Source organism: Spea bombifrons, chromosome 13, assembly GCF_027358695.1.
Source record: "Spea bombifrons isolate aSpeBom1 chromosome 13, aSpeBom1.2.pri, whole genome shotgun sequence".
Classification (NCBI taxonomy): Eukaryota; Metazoa; Chordata; class Amphibia; order Anura; family Pelobatidae; genus Spea; species Spea bombifrons.
In genome coordinates this window covers 28,930,822-28,946,497 of record NC_071099.1, presented here as the reverse complement: position 1 = coordinate 28,946,497, position 15,676 = coordinate 28,930,822, and the positions used below count along the sequence as shown (strand labels likewise).

Sequence of the window (15,676 nt, the reverse complement as noted above, 5' to 3'; positions counted from 1 at the left end):
GAGGATACAGAGGGAGAAAAAGAAGAAGGAGGGAGAGAAATAAGAGGACAACATGAGTTAGGGAAGGGAGAGTGGAGGAGGAAGAGAGAGGAGTAGTGAGAGAGAGAGGAAAAAGAAGAATGGGGGAGAAAATAGAGAATGAGGGGAGAGTTATAAGAGGGAGATGGAGAGAAAGGGAGCAGAAAGAGACGAAAAAGAGCAAGACAGAGAAAGAGAGGGAGGGTTGAGCAGAAAGAGAGAGACCACAGAACGGATGTTTGAGAGAAGGGGAATAAATGATGCCCAACCCCCCCTCTTCCCCTCTCTCTCCCTCCTCTCTCTCCCTCTATGTTGTTTCAAACAATAGACACAGCTCCCTCCCTCTATCACACACGCTCAGCGAGAGGCAGCGGAGCTCACACGGGAGCCCTGAGAAGAGCATTAAAAAAACACAACAACAACAACACAGCAAGCCGGTTTAATGCCCCACCGGCAGCTTTGTGATGGACGTTAGGTTCTACCCTCCTGCCCCCACCAGCGTGGGCACCTTATCTGCAGACCCCACCTGTCTCAGCCCCCTGGACTTTTACCACTGCAACAAGGTACTGTGCTAAACCTCTAGGACAGCTGCTGCTCACCTGCTTTTTTTTTTTACCAGTAGTCTCTGCTTTCTGTGCTTTGGGCAGCAAGGGGTTAAGGATGGGAGAGGGGCAGAAATGAAGGGTAGGTGGTCACGCGAACTTTTGCTGTGACAGCATTGCCTTGGAGTGGATGCTGCAATGAATAGTGATGCAGAGTATCTCCGGTGCAGAGGATTCAGTAAAAGTTGTTGGGGTTATTGTGTGTGTCAGGGTGCCCCCCACTCCACTTGCCCCCTCTTGGTACCAAGAGTGGGGGGTATTACTGGAGAGCAGAGTGCATGCAGCTTGTCAGCTACTCATGTCATACTTAGTACTCATCGCTAGGGTAGCTGGGCATGATCTGGCTTACAAGCATGTACCAACTACCCCCTAGTGCCAAAAGATATTAACCCTGATCTCACTTGGTCAGTCCATGGTGGTGATGGGTGATGGTCCCACTGGCATTGCCCCCTTCCTGCAGGCTGTGGTGTAGTCAGGGTTAAACATATTGGGTGGCTGCTCAATGATCTTTTACAGTACTAAACAGGTTAACACTTTGTGTGCTGGTGAAGGGTCCTGTGGCACTCTAGGACCTAGTTGCCCATGCTGAGCTTTGGGTGGCTTCGTTACCTGAGTCCGCCTGTGCACCCCTGGGTAGAGCTTATAGTAACATGTCCTATGATACACCAGGACCTTGCAACTCAATGTGACTCTGCTATTGGCTACCATCTGCCAACTGCCCTTCCCACTTCAAAATACCCCCCCACCCCCCTTCCAAGGCCATTAAAAATAAATGATTATAGCATCACTCCACTATTTGCATGTGCCTGGAAATCTCTTATTTTCAACCCAAAATTTCCCACAACGAGAGAATAAAAACTGGCATCAGTTTGCTAATTAACTTATCAGTGGTGATTATGCTCCAGTGGACGATATATACTAATTATTTCTCCAATGGCTGTGCCATACATTATTGAATAGTGCCTAACGTGACAATCCCCCAAGCCATTGGCAGGATTGAGCGGTTACTGTAAAGTTCTTGTGTGTAGGATAAGACGTGCCATTGCGAGGGGCTATGAAAAACACAGAATATTCATCTAACCCATCAATCTAAACAATGTTTCGGATATTAGACAAGTACCTGAGGGTGAGTATGCCTTCAAGTATAGATTTATTTTGTGTTTTGTGTATTTTTTCTCACTTATTTTGGTTTTCCGATGGGAATCTTTCCAGCCAGATGCCTGATATGAGACGCAGGCTACCATCCTATATGGGGATGTAGCAGGTGCATTAAAACAGTAAATGTGCTGGTAACCTAACTGATTGAATGCTCGGCGGTGCTACCGTATAGAAAAAAGGATGATGACTGATTCCAAAATTGCTTTAATTAGTCTTGAAATGATTGGTGACTGCTATATCATGAGATCCATAGCTGTATATGATATACATATGGAATATACATCCTGTGTAGCAATCAGTAAGTTTTTTCTTTGTTAATACAGATTTTAACCATTTTTATCCAAGAACATTATTTCAAGGTTAACCCGCTGTAGCATCACCTATACTATATTTAATATACTGTATTGCATTATATATCATATGGGATATTTGGTACAAATAAGCTTTTTTTGCATTCTAAGCCTTTCCTATAAGAACCAGGGTTGTAATCTTTAAGGTTCTTTGTTTATATGAGGCACAAAGCACTGTTAAAGGCTACAGCGTTATAACCCATTAACCAGTTCACTGATTACAACACCAGTAAGAAATTGCTTTCATGGAAATATTTAACCTTTGCATGGCAGGGGAGTAAGCAGTGTATTGCACGGCAGATTTAATGGAGGTATATGCTACTCCATGAAACTCATTGCGTGTTTGCATCATGCATGTAAAGTGGGTATGCAATATGTGATCATTTATATACAGTATATTATTACTTTCTTCTTGACTCCTTCTGTCTGCTAATTATTCCACGTTGCTCGGGCTGCTTCTTCTACCACATGTATAAAACTTGGCCAAACACCAGAAATGATCAGTATTTAGGGCATCAATTGCTGGACAAGGTGAGATTCCAGTAACACGTTAACAAAATTGTGTAGCAATAAAAGTTTAAGGGGCAGAAAAGGAAGTGGATGACCTCTAGGTACCTGTTTTTGAACTAGGAATATATATATGTATATATATATATATATATATAAATATAATTTTATATGTTTACATTTGCTACAGTAGCATAATGGCTACAAAGTTATATGCATATTTATAATAACACTTACACATGTACATATATGTGTTGTTGTGTGTTTTATGAGCATAGACCAATATATATAGTGAATAATACCCATATGTTTGTATACATATAAATGTGCATGGATAAATATTTACTCAAATTGTGTCTTTAAATGGAATAACTGTGCCCAATTTTAATTGATTTTATATATATATATATATATATATATATATATCTCTTATATATAATATACCGTATATTATAATATATATATATATAAATGTATATATATATATAATCTTAACCGTATATAAATATGATCTTATGAAATCATATACATTTACATGTACACATGCCAGGCACACATAGAATGTATAGAAAAAAATCAAACTTATATAACCCTAAACTGGAGAACACTTATATGTATATACATACCCCAATGCATGTGAGTTTGGGTATGCATGTGTATTAATAATAACACAGAAATCCTAATTCTGCAGTAAATGTATAATAACTACATGAACATACAAACTCATCTTGGCGCAAAATGTGGAAAGCGTGTTCCTGTACAGGGCTGCAAGGTAGAGCAATACTAAGTATTGCTTGTTGCTCCCAGCCGTACGACTTATAATATACCGTGATTAAAGTGCCTGTTTCCACCAATCATACTTAGTACATTACAGGCCTTTGCCCATGAAGGAGATGCTCACCGTTACACGGTGTTAGTTTGATGCCCCAGAGATACAGGGGGTCATGTCTGTAACACAAGCCAATCACAAATCAAGTCAAAGACTTCGTTACGGTAACTGTTAGCCGGACAGGTGCAGTCGTGTATAAGGTTATATTTCAAGTTTGGAGCTACCTATATAAATTATTTCTAATTTAGAACATTTAGATGGTATATATACACTGAGCAGTGAAGTAGTAAGATTTTTACTAAAATGACACTCCCACAAGTCAGAAAATTATAGATTTTGCTGACTGATATTTCCATATTTAATAAATATTTATATATATATATATATATATATATATATAAAATAATAATAATAATAAAAAAAATACATATATATATATATTATAGTTACTGTAACAAAACAAGAATGGGCATTTTTCTATAATCCAAGCCGTAGTTGAAGCGTATATAGGACATTTCATGCTTTCAGGCACCACAATTTTGCTTCTCATTTAGAGTGACTGACAGGCCAGGTCCACAAGAGGTTGTGCAGCAGCTGCAGTCTCAAAAAGGACAAAATTAGTAAAAAAGAAACTTGTACTGGGCAGTTAACCCCATGGATAGCCAGCCAATAAAATGTGTATATAGATAACAGTATGTTTTTTTTTTAATGAATTGTATTAAAATAAACATGTGACTTGAAATGGTTAATCTTGCAACTATAACTGTGGAAACTAATGTGCTCCTTATCCCAACTAGAACTCAATGAGTTAATGCATGTTGGTCACATGTCCGTTATTGGCTGGGTAAAATGTGATGTCCTATTTGCATTGGTAATAATCGGTATATAATAATAATAATAATAATATTTTTAAAAAGTGTTTTTCCATTTTTATGCAGTGTAAAAAAAATAACATTTCTGCTCAAAAAAAAAGCATTCTAAAAATCCATTGCAAAGTTGGTGTCTCTATTGGTAAAACAAGTGTTTCTATTTATTGTGATGAGTTTTATGACCCTCTAAATTTGTACTTGATTTAAATGTTAAACATTTGTAACAATTTAGTTAGTTTTGTTTTTATTTCCTTAGTATTTTTAGCATTAGCAGTGTTAAATCATACACATAGGTCTATTTCAAGGCTAATTTATATATATTACTAGGCATGGTATAGGTTTAAGTTGTCTCTTGTTTGAAATTAAAATCTATTAAGTTGTAAAATATAAAACTAGACTTTTTCTAAGCCTACATTAGCCCATCCTAACATAAAATGTTACAGCAGTCCTTACTTTCACCACTTGGGGTCACTGTGGTCCCTGATTTACTAATGCACTTTGGTAGGTCAGCGATAAGAAGAGTAAAATTGGTTTGCTAGTTGGATTAAGGAGAAAAATTAAACCTTGTGTTCAACGTTCCATGTTTTTTTCTGTTATTAACAAGAAAATATCAAATATCCAGAGTATTAAAGGGGTTTACGTTTTAGCATCAACAACTATTTGGTTAATTAAGTGTTAATGAGAAGTAGTATGAAACAAAGGGTTAATCCGGGTCTACTTTTGCTGGTAACCAGTATAGCATCTGTTGATTAAAAACAAGGAATTAAATGTACAGAGCTCTCATATTCTACAAGAAAGAGGATGAACATAATCTCCGTTCATTGCAGAATTAGAAGGTTTAGAAGACACAATTGTAGATGAGGTTCTGTCACCGATACCATTTGGATCCATCAACTGATCGATTAATCAACAATTTAAAAAATAATTGTACCAGATAGTTTTACTTTCATTGCTTGGCAAAAAATCACTATGAGTAGTATGCCCGTTGCATTGTCTCATAGCATGTCTGAGGGCCAAAGAGGGGCACTTTTGTTCTAGGGGGTAGTGGGACAGAGTGTAGAAAGTGGGATTTGGGTTTCAAAGAGGGATTATCCTAGCTGTAGGGAGATTGCACCAGTGCTGATCATACCAGGTTGTCAACACATTTACTTTTAGCAAGAACCTAGCAAGAGCTGGAGTAGAAGGACCATAGAGTAACTCAGCTAGATGGTTTGTTTGTTGGCCGGAACACACCGGAGCTTGGTGGGTATTGGAGTAAACAAGCCAAAAACCTACACAGCACTGAGGGATTGCCCAAAAATTGGATGACCTGGCAGCTGAAAATCAGCCCTGGTGTCAATCACTCAGCTGTGTCCTTTTGGTAGGCCTTAAAAATGGACACCGGTGGGACTGTGAAATGCAAATACCTGCAGAGTGTAAAAACACACGTGGTATATCATAGTCATGTGCAATGAAAAAATCACCCAACTCGTAACAATGGGCAGAAGTAAGGAAGTTTTTCCTGCATATAAAGTTTCCCATGCCGAGTAGTACACCATGTCATGTGATTGCTCGGAGACTAAAAACGCATGCAGCTTTTCGGGAAGCAACGTATGACAACGTGAATTTACGGCTGTCGGGTGTTGATGCTACCTAGAGCTCCTCTTCAAAGTATCTGTAGATCCGATGTTACAAAAAAAAAGAATTAGCAATCTTCCTTTGATATAATTATACACGCAGCGGTTTGGTCGCTATGCAGGGCTGTGGTTACACAATACACTTCCTAAACTGCTACGTACATGTGAGAGATTAGTGGCCATTTTTTGAGTATCTAACTAGTGAGTATGATTTTAGCGGGTAATATACTTTTTTTCTGCAAAAGTCTAGATTTTAGGCTGGTCATTAAATGTGCTACAGGTTGCAAACAAATGGTTCTAATAGCAGTCTTTATGAAAACCATGACTTGTGAGGAGATAAAGGTCCTCCTTATTGCAGGAGACGTTAATTGGGGTTGGTCCTACTTAATGTATAGTGATGGCAGAGATCTGAAGCCCCAATTATCCTGCAAACTCCAAGTTAAATGTACAAACCCCTGAACATCCCAACGGGTTGGCCCTTCACAATGCATTGACTTGAAATTACTCTCCAAAGTTGTGCTCAAATGTACACACCCCAGAGATATTATTAAATCAGACACTTGGATTACAAATCCTGAAACTAAGAGTAAACCCCAAAAAATTCTCCGGTCTGGTCACTACATTTATTAAAAAACATGCAGTATAGTACCGTTTAAAAGTTTGGGGTCACATAGAAATGCCCACATAGCACATTTTGTCCATTAAAATAAAATCTGAAATCCAGCGCAGACGTTGTAAATGACTATTATAGCTAGCTGATTTTTAATGGATAATCCTTATAGGCCCACGGAGGCCCTTTATAACTCCCATCCAATGGTACGTTGTGTTCACTGATCTATGTTTATGTTTTAAAGGCTAATTGATTGTTAGAAAATCCCCTTTGCAATTATATTACAGCTAAAAATTTCCTAGTTTTCCCTTTAAAAAAATAGCTAAGTGACCCCAAACTTTTGATCTGTTGTGTATATTTATCTCAAGCCACTAATGTCTTATAGACACTCTAAATAATCTATAATGTCTACATAGAGCCAGAGGGTTGAAGAAAGAGGGTTGAAGAAAGAGGGTTGAAGAAAAACTATAATGATAGTAAATAAAATCTGGATATTGTTAATTCACAGTCAAATTTTTAACCAAGTTGGGGGGGTATCAGAAGTTGGGGGGTGTATCAGAAGGCTTTGCTACATCGTTAGAAACAAATTGAACCCTACATTCACAGCTAGAAATAATGTAAAATGTAATGAATGAAGTGCCTCATTTTTCTAGACACTGACATACGACTTTGATTCATTTCTCCCCACCACAGTGCTGCTCTACTTTTTTCCTTCTTATTGTTCCCACAAATATCGTTTTTTCTTTCACATTAGTAGTCTGAATGTTTACGGCCATCTTTAAAATGAAATTTCCTGTTTTAGTTGTTTCTGGATTTATTAAGCCCCGATCCACAGCCTTGCTCTTTAAAGCGGTAGCGCGGTCAGTGCAGCTTCTAAGGTGTCTAATGAAAGCTGTTTCCCACTGGGACACGCAAAGCGAAAACTATAGAACTCTTTGTATTATCAGACGACCTGCGGACTAAGAGTTTCTACAACAAGACTTGAGTTTTCAGGCGAGTTGTAAACTTGAGACTTTTCTACGTATTACAGAAGGCCAACCCCAGCGAGCTTCTCCTTCAAGAAAAACTTGGATGGCCCAGAGAAGAAAAAGCTATGACATCACAAAAATGGGTTGATGATCTCAGGATCTGTATAATAATTCCTGTCCATTAAGTTATCTTTCCCTTACTGTAACTTTGCTGATTGTTGGCGACTGGTTCAGACAGCCTTGGTATGGGTGGGCAAGGAGAAAGGAAATATCTTCTGGACAGGAAATCGGTGACATAATGATTGAAAACGTGTTAGTCGCCAGAGCACTGTAGAGCCCACGCATTTCGCAACATCAGAATGCTTAATTTTAGATAACAAAGACAGACAGAAAAGTAGTTAGCCTAGTTTAGGTTACACAAGCAATCAAGCAGGAAGCAATGGAACAATAGTATTCAGCTACAGAATGTATAACAATAATAGGACGGGTTCGTTATTAAACCAAGTGTCGCTGGTTTCCAGAGTGCACCATTTCTGAATGTAAGCGTAGATCACTGTCACTCAATCTGTGTCTCCCCTGGCAGAGGTTCTCTGCTACTCCTAAAGCTACAAGTTGTCTATTTGTCCTAATATGACCACAGGTGGCTCTTAAAGAAGCTCAGGTCTGAGTCCAACATGGATTGATCTTGTTCTCGTCTACGGAGACCCTAAAGCTACTCAAAATGTTAAATATCGCTGTTCCAACGTCGTGCTAAATCATATTAGTAATATATTAGATGATCAGTTAATCTGTTTCATATTTGTATATGTCATGACCCTTTACCGGCCTTATTCGAAAGCAACGCGTATTTGTTATTAATTATTACAACAAACATAATTGATTCTCAAACTCACGACTGTAACCAAGTGAAGCATTGCCCATGAGCATCACGGCTTCACCCTGAGAAATGGGCATATTATCTATTTGCAAAGTGTGCGACGTTACCGTAACTGGGAATTCTCCAGGAATCACCCTCCAACATCCTATATATTGGGGCCAGCCCCTCCCCATTTGCAGCTAGCCCTGCCTCCTCTACCTTGCTCCACCCCTCCCACCTCCGTGAAAAACCTCTGCGTGCTTTACATGAGTTACACGCGGGAAATACCAGCGATTATATTGTCTGTTTAAATGTTGCTTTCAAGGGAAATATAATTCATGTTCTCCATTATCAGCAGAACACAGAAATTGCCACAAACAGCTTTTCTCCCCATTTTAAATGCACGCATTTTCCACCAACTCAGACGTATTTCCAAACATGAAGCGCAGAACAATAGACTTGTTAAAACTTGTTAAAAGCGGCAAGGAACATTTTCTTGGTTAGAGTCCCTCGCTGTCTTGGTACCAAGCCAAGAGCTTTACAGAGGCCCTCTTCAAAAACTAGACTGATTTCTTGTTGGAGAGACTGTAAGAGTTTACCCAGATTCTAAAAGACATTCTAGTACAAAATGATTTGGCTTTTTGGACAGAAATTCTATTTTGAATGACAAAAGACAAAGTGCTAAAAATTCATCAGAATTCAATAAAAATGATGTACCAGCGTTAAAAATAACAGACGGTAACTGCACACAAACGTATTCTTTCCATATGAATGTTTTTGGGTTAGACACCAGGGTTATCTGAATATAACTGGGGACGATCATGTATTTTAGAGCGGTTTCTTGCATGGTCCCAATATTTAGTAACATGGTGGAGCTGGCATTAAGAAGCTAGGGTAAATAGTCTATGCCTTGCCTCATAGTATATTGATCATGCCCTTGGCATGCCCAAAATGCTTGTTTAGCCTCAATTCAAACCTATAGCTTATGTGTAGTTTATGTGTGACCTAATTAAGAATATACTCACCTCCTGAGAGTCATTTATTTTAAGGATTATTTGGTCACCACACTTGTAGTCAGTGGCTATTAAAGGATTAATATTAGCAAGTCTCAGGATCATGCCGGGTACAAGGTCCCTGGTTATGATTTTGCCTCTTTTCCTTATATTATTCTCCAAATTGATTGGCAATATGGTTTTAGACTACTAAACAGAGTTAATTTTGTACACTAACAGTTTTTATATTTTCATGGTTTCTTTTACAATTTAAACTAAATACTCCTGATAGTTATCCCCTTTCATCAACAGAATTCCAAATTTAATTTAAGAAATTCCTGTAAACTTTTAAACAATAGTTACCTTTCATTTTTGACTTTGTTCACCATTTCACTTGACTTTAAAAAAAGATGATAGTCTTTTGAGAATGGAGTCATCAAACTTATACGTTCTTTTCAATTGGAGTATGGACAGAGATCACCCCGGTGCTTATCTGAATGCCGGACGGACCATGATTACAGTCCCGAGGATTGCTGTGGTGTCTGTAGAGGAAGTTCGAACCACCTGCAAGAACTAGTCATAAATTACTAGCAGGGGAAGTGAGAAACCCAGATCAGGAAGTCCAGGGATAGCTGATAAGATGCTGCATGTAGGACCAATACATAATACATAGAACACCAGCTCCTGTAGACAGATGAGAAATACAGAAACCCATGATGGGTGACCGCAAAAAGAAAAGATATAAACAATATGTGATAGATTAACAAGAGCAGTCATAAATAGATATCTGGGTCAGGAAATCAGTCAAGTGTGTTCTGCTTGTGTGTTTGTAAGCAAGGTTGGTAGTCGCTGTTCCTAAAAGTGAAAGCATTTTTGTTGTCTAAATGAGTGGTGGATATCCAAGTGATGGAAAGTAGCTTGGCCAAGACATGGTAAAGCTTACTAGCTTGTCCGGTTTTAAGTCTACATCCCAAACAGTATTGAAGTAAGCGCTCCATCATCATATAGAACTTTTCACACGCAGAGGGACAGTCCAGACGTAGACCAAGACTACCATGGTCAAAGCCAACAGTGGAAAGAAGTAAGTGTCAAAGAAGACTTTAAACCACCCCAAACTGAGATGTACTTCATCTTTTAAAAAGATCTACCACTGGAACAGTTTCTGAATGAAGTCCGCTTCATTTACAGTCAATAGATCTTCTCAACAAATGTAAGGCCTGCCAGAGAAGATTAATTAACTGCAGATCAACTGACGCTTGGCTGCTAGAAATATGTCATCAATACTGCTCAATAAACCAGCTTACACTTTAAAGACAAGAACGAAGAATGATTTGTTATTATGGAAAGAGTTACATTTATCCACTTTTCAGGAGACATGGAATCTCTTATTAGTAGGCAAATGCATATGGGGCAAAGAATCCACGATGTAAATGCCTTGTAGCCATTGTGGGATCAGTCTGCCTCTTCGTTGGCGTGTACCAGATTTTCCTGTCCACTTTTTGTATTTATAAGGTGTATTTGGCTTCCACTTAGGACCTTGCTGGACTTCAGTGATTAATTGCTACTCCCACCATGTTTTTATTTATTGTCTTTCGATTTCTGAGGGGTCATTGGTGCCAACCAACAACCTGTCCGCTCTTTATCATTACATGTGTTTGGTGACGCTGGGAACAGAAGCCTTTTTTTTAGAAAATACCAAGAAATAGGAATGAATGCAGTACTAGTTTTCAATTAGACGAGCAACTGATACTTTTAGGCCAGGCTTTAGCAAGATAAGCTTTCTTTCCTCAAGTCAAGTTTTTTTGATTTTAGTAGATTCCAGGAATAAACTTCTTAATTCTAATATGAGAGTCCCACGAGTATAAAATGCATGAGCTTCGGAGTTAAAAGCACAAAAGTTTTGCCCATTTCTGATGACGGAGAACAAGGCCCAGCAATAAGCAGTCATGGTTACAATTGTTTGTCTTACAATACCGTCACTTGGATAGTAACAATGTTGTTATAGAGGAATATAAACCATAGTCCTGTTTATACATCATGCCAGTTATGTTACAGTATAAAATAATTTATTAAGGTTATGAAGATTTAGTAATGTACTTATTTAACAAAACTAAATTGGAACTGTATCCATACCAAGCATTAACATTCATATCGACGCTGCTTTTTGATCTCAAGGAGAATGGCGTAGGATCTCATTCTCTACCTTGTTCTGCCCTCTTCCCAGTCCCTTAATGCACCTGCAGTTAGAGCTATCCCCACATTTGCCCCTTTCTATTTCCCGTCTGGATAGACTAAAGGAAGTTCCAGTTATACATATATTGGACATTCTCATTTATGTACTTTGGAGTTCCAAGAGATACTATGCATTCAAACTCCAATTATTTTACTCATACCGTTTTTTTCTTGGTTAATGTTTTAAGTGACAAGTTCCTGTTCTACCCTAGAATGTTATAGCGAGCAAAAAAAATAAAAATAAAAAAAAAAGAGCAAACAAATAAAAAAATAAAAATACAAATTCCACGGATCAAAATTGGAGAAGATTCATTTAAAAACAGTTTTTCAGAATGTGTTACTATTCCAGGGAGAACATTTACCAGTCTCTGCCAGTCAGTCAGATAAATATTTTTTTTATTAATCTTTTCTTGTTTGTTACATGCGAGTAGCCTAGTAGAAAGAACTGTGTGAAATAAAGCGAATATTCTAAGATATAAACATATATATATATATATATATATATATATATATGGCTTTTCACAAAAACATGGCAATTATTTGTGTAACGGTTTAAAGTGGCCTTGTTTCATACCTTCAGATTTATTACTTTTAAATAATGCACAGTGCCATGTGTGTTTTTTTTTTTTATTAAGCCGCTCCGCTCTGATAACTTGATTAGCCTATTATTATAATGACTATTATTATCTGTCTTTTTCTTGCGAGATTCTGAATTCTGCATGGAAATGATGTGTGGGGGCTTATAAAATAACAGTATAAATATGTAGCAGGAAACATGGGGGAAGGGAATGGGGGCAGGGGCTGCTGTCTATAATGTGAAAAAAAAATGAAAAAAGGAAACAAAGACCCCTGAATAATAAGGAAGTGGTTCCCAGTTAAGGGTTAATATCGTCACCACCCATGAAATAAGACGTTGTGGTTTTATTAGTGCCAAGTTAAATATTTGAATGTAATATTCAGCTATGGTTTGTACAATGGAGATGAGATTTCCACTTAACGCAAGGTTTACGAATTGCTGCATTGTATGGGGTTAGATACTAGGGGCTTGGCGAGGAGAAATGGATGTGATGGATTATATCTTGTCCTGTGGGTCCTAATTAGCACTCACTTAGTGCTTGATTTATGCAATCATGTGATATTTCGGTATATGTTTCAGATATAAGTTAAAGGAAGCAGACTTCATTCTTAAGCGCAGACTTCATTCTTAAACGCAGACTTCATTCTTAAGCAGGAATGCCCCCAAACAATGTAAATATCTAGTTAGTTAGTGTGATGCCGCTTTGCGTAGTAGTGCATGTAGTGGAACCGTCTGTAAATAGTTTCTTGAGTGTGGAGTGACTGATTTGGGCATTGTATGCGGATCTACTGGCAGTCCTGATAATGGCGAGATCTGATGGGATAGTTCCATTAATATCTGTAACCGAGATTCTTGGTTGCCCTATGGTGTATTTTACGAATGTTGCAGGCGCTTTAACCCCTTTCACATTCCCAGTCAAGATTTTTGGGTCACATTAAATCGATCATGATAGCACAGCATGGTTTTAAGTGAGTGCCACAGTTGCGTATGTACTACTGGTTCCCGGCTCATTGGACATCATGGCTACTGAAGAACTCCAGCCAATAGGCGATTGCTGTATTAAAATTACAGCCATCTTTACTTTAGTCGTGTGCAGGGAAAAACTGTTTTTGGAGGGTTAGTGAATGTATGTTAAGGTTATTTAGTTTCTGTTTTAATGTATGCAATTTGCTATAGAAAAAGTAAGAAAATATATTTTTAATTTTTTTCTGACTTTTTTTTACTCCTTTGTACTAAATGATGGGTTAACTATATAAATCTGTCCTGAGAAAAAGTATATCATTTGTATCGGTGCATCATTCCAAAATTGTGTCCAGAGCCCCTGGATACTACGGAGTAAAGGAGCAGACGAGGAGTGTTGGTTAAACAGAGAGAGCGCGTTGATAAAATGTTACAAATATAGAATAATTGTTTTAAGAAGACAACTGATTATCTGTTTTCTGAAACCTTTAATGCTAATCATCTTAAACTAACAGATTTAAGATGATTTTGTGTAGTAAATTCACCTTTGATGCTCACGCGCCTGTTTATCTGCAGCTTGAATACTCTGAGAACTAATTAGGCCATACAATTGGGGCAAGAGGAAAAATAATTCCTAGAAAGTAAAGGCTTCGGTTTCTGTATCCCATTGCAATACAGATCAAGGGATTTAGCAAAGCGAAGCCGGTAAAGGGGGAACTGTTATCTTCACAAGTTTTGTTTTTAGAGTAAATGTCTTGAAGACACTTGGTTTTAAGGTGAGATAATATTTCAGCTGAGCAAAGCTGGGAGCTGTGGCACAACTGGGGTATCAATGATCATTGTCCTCCAAACCCAAGCCACCAAGGCATTTGGTTTTTTGAAGCTGAACCGTGGCCGGGGCAATAGATGACGGTTACAGAGAAAGCAGAGTGTAGAGTGATGGTAGATAACCCTGTGCTTTTGTTTTACGGGGCAAGACTTTTTCATGTGACCTGTTCATAGATATTTATTTAACAAATACATGATATACATAAATACTTCTGGACAAGAAGGACATCAGAGGAGAAAAGAGTAAAAATGCTGAGGTTTCGTGGGCATGAGTTGCATAGGTTTGCCTTATAAAGTTTCTGATGCTTTATATAAATGTTGTTTTCCTTTAATAACCAAATCTCACAATGCTAATTCACTAGTTTTTTTTTGCAGAAGGTTGGTTGCATTGCTTAAAAAACAGATGTCTTCTCTCTTTACAGAAGCATTACATTAAGACAATATTATTTATTTTTTTTAAAAGGAGCACTCAGCAGAAACCTTAAGGATCTTAAAAAACTGGCCCTAAAAACATGAGGACCAATAAACTAAATTGCAGAGACAAACTAGTAGAGAAGACAGGTTCAAAGGCTCAATCGGAGCTCAATTGGGCTCAATTCTTTACATCCCCATTGGGGATATTCGGCGTAAGCAGCCAGGAACTTAAGTGGGGTTTCCATCATGGTTGTATTAGATACTGTGCTTCCATGACCACGTGGGTAGCAATACCCAATGTGCACCGAAAATAATTTATGCATATATGTGCACATGTATGTGAATTCTCGACCACAATTAACAACGTGACTATCTCTCCCACAAACAGGCTCAATGCTTGGGGTCATTCTCGGCTCAAACGTCTACTTCCTTCCTCGCATTCAGTCCCTCACCAGATACTGCCACTTGCACTTAAAAAATATGTCTCGCATCAGCCCATTCTTCACCCAAGAAGCCACAAAAACATTGGTACATTTCCCGTCAAGACTATTGCAACACTCTTCTATTGGTGCTGCTGCTAGGCTTATCTTGCTTGCACGCCGCTCCTCTTCTGCTTCCTCGCTATTTGAAATCCTCCAATGGCCACTTATTACCCATTTCTTAAGAGAAGCCGCACCATCTCAGTTGCCAGAACTTCCCTGTCACTGATACACCCCCATGCCGTTGGGACACAAGGAAGCCTAGATGTCCCCTCATTGTGTAGGGGTCACCCCCCCATACTTACTAGAGTTACAGGGGCAAAGTTCTTGGCTAGTCCTTCTCTTCACTGATCCGGCTAAACCAGATGCCACTTCTTCATACAGGAAACGTTTGCTTGGACAACACATAACAGTGCTTGGTTTGCAGCATGTTGCTAAGATAAAATGGGCTTAATTTTATAGCTCTGTATTGGAAAACCTCCTAGGAGATGTATCACGTACCTGAAACTGGGTCTCACCCACCATATTTCTTTTTCTTTTGCTGCGTGCTGTGGTATTACAAAAGAAATCTGATTAATGATTTAAGAAGTGAGTTCCTAGCTGGGAAACTGAAATCAAAGCAAAAATCTAAAAATAAAAAATCCTTTCTTCTCGAGATGTCTGTGCTGTGCTTCATATCCATGAACGGTACAAGAATTTTCAGGAAAACACAGAGGGTCACAATAAAATACAGCGCATGCAGTGTTTGGATATTTTAATGGGGATTTACAATGTAGATGATAAGCACTACAAGGCCTAGGGGTGCAAGGTT

The 15,676-nt window shown here is 38.3% G+C and overlaps 1 protein-coding gene across 2 annotated transcripts in view; it reads left to right on the top strand.

Moving 5' to 3' along the window:
* Positions 1–377: 377 nt before the first annotated feature.
* TOX2 (TOX high mobility group box family member 2) overlaps positions 378–15,676 on the top strand; it is a 55,772-nt gene continuing 40,473 nt past the window's right edge. Inside the window, exon 1 of one of the 2 annotated variants that reach the window (XM_053452833.1) lies at positions 378–581. In XM_053452833.1, the coding sequence (XP_053308808.1) occupies positions 483–581 (99 nt within the window). In that variant the 5' untranslated portion in view covers positions 378–482. Of the gene's footprint in view, positions 582–1,465; positions 1,747–15,676 lie in introns of those variants that run through there. The other variant, XM_053452834.1, reaches the window with a different exon arrangement.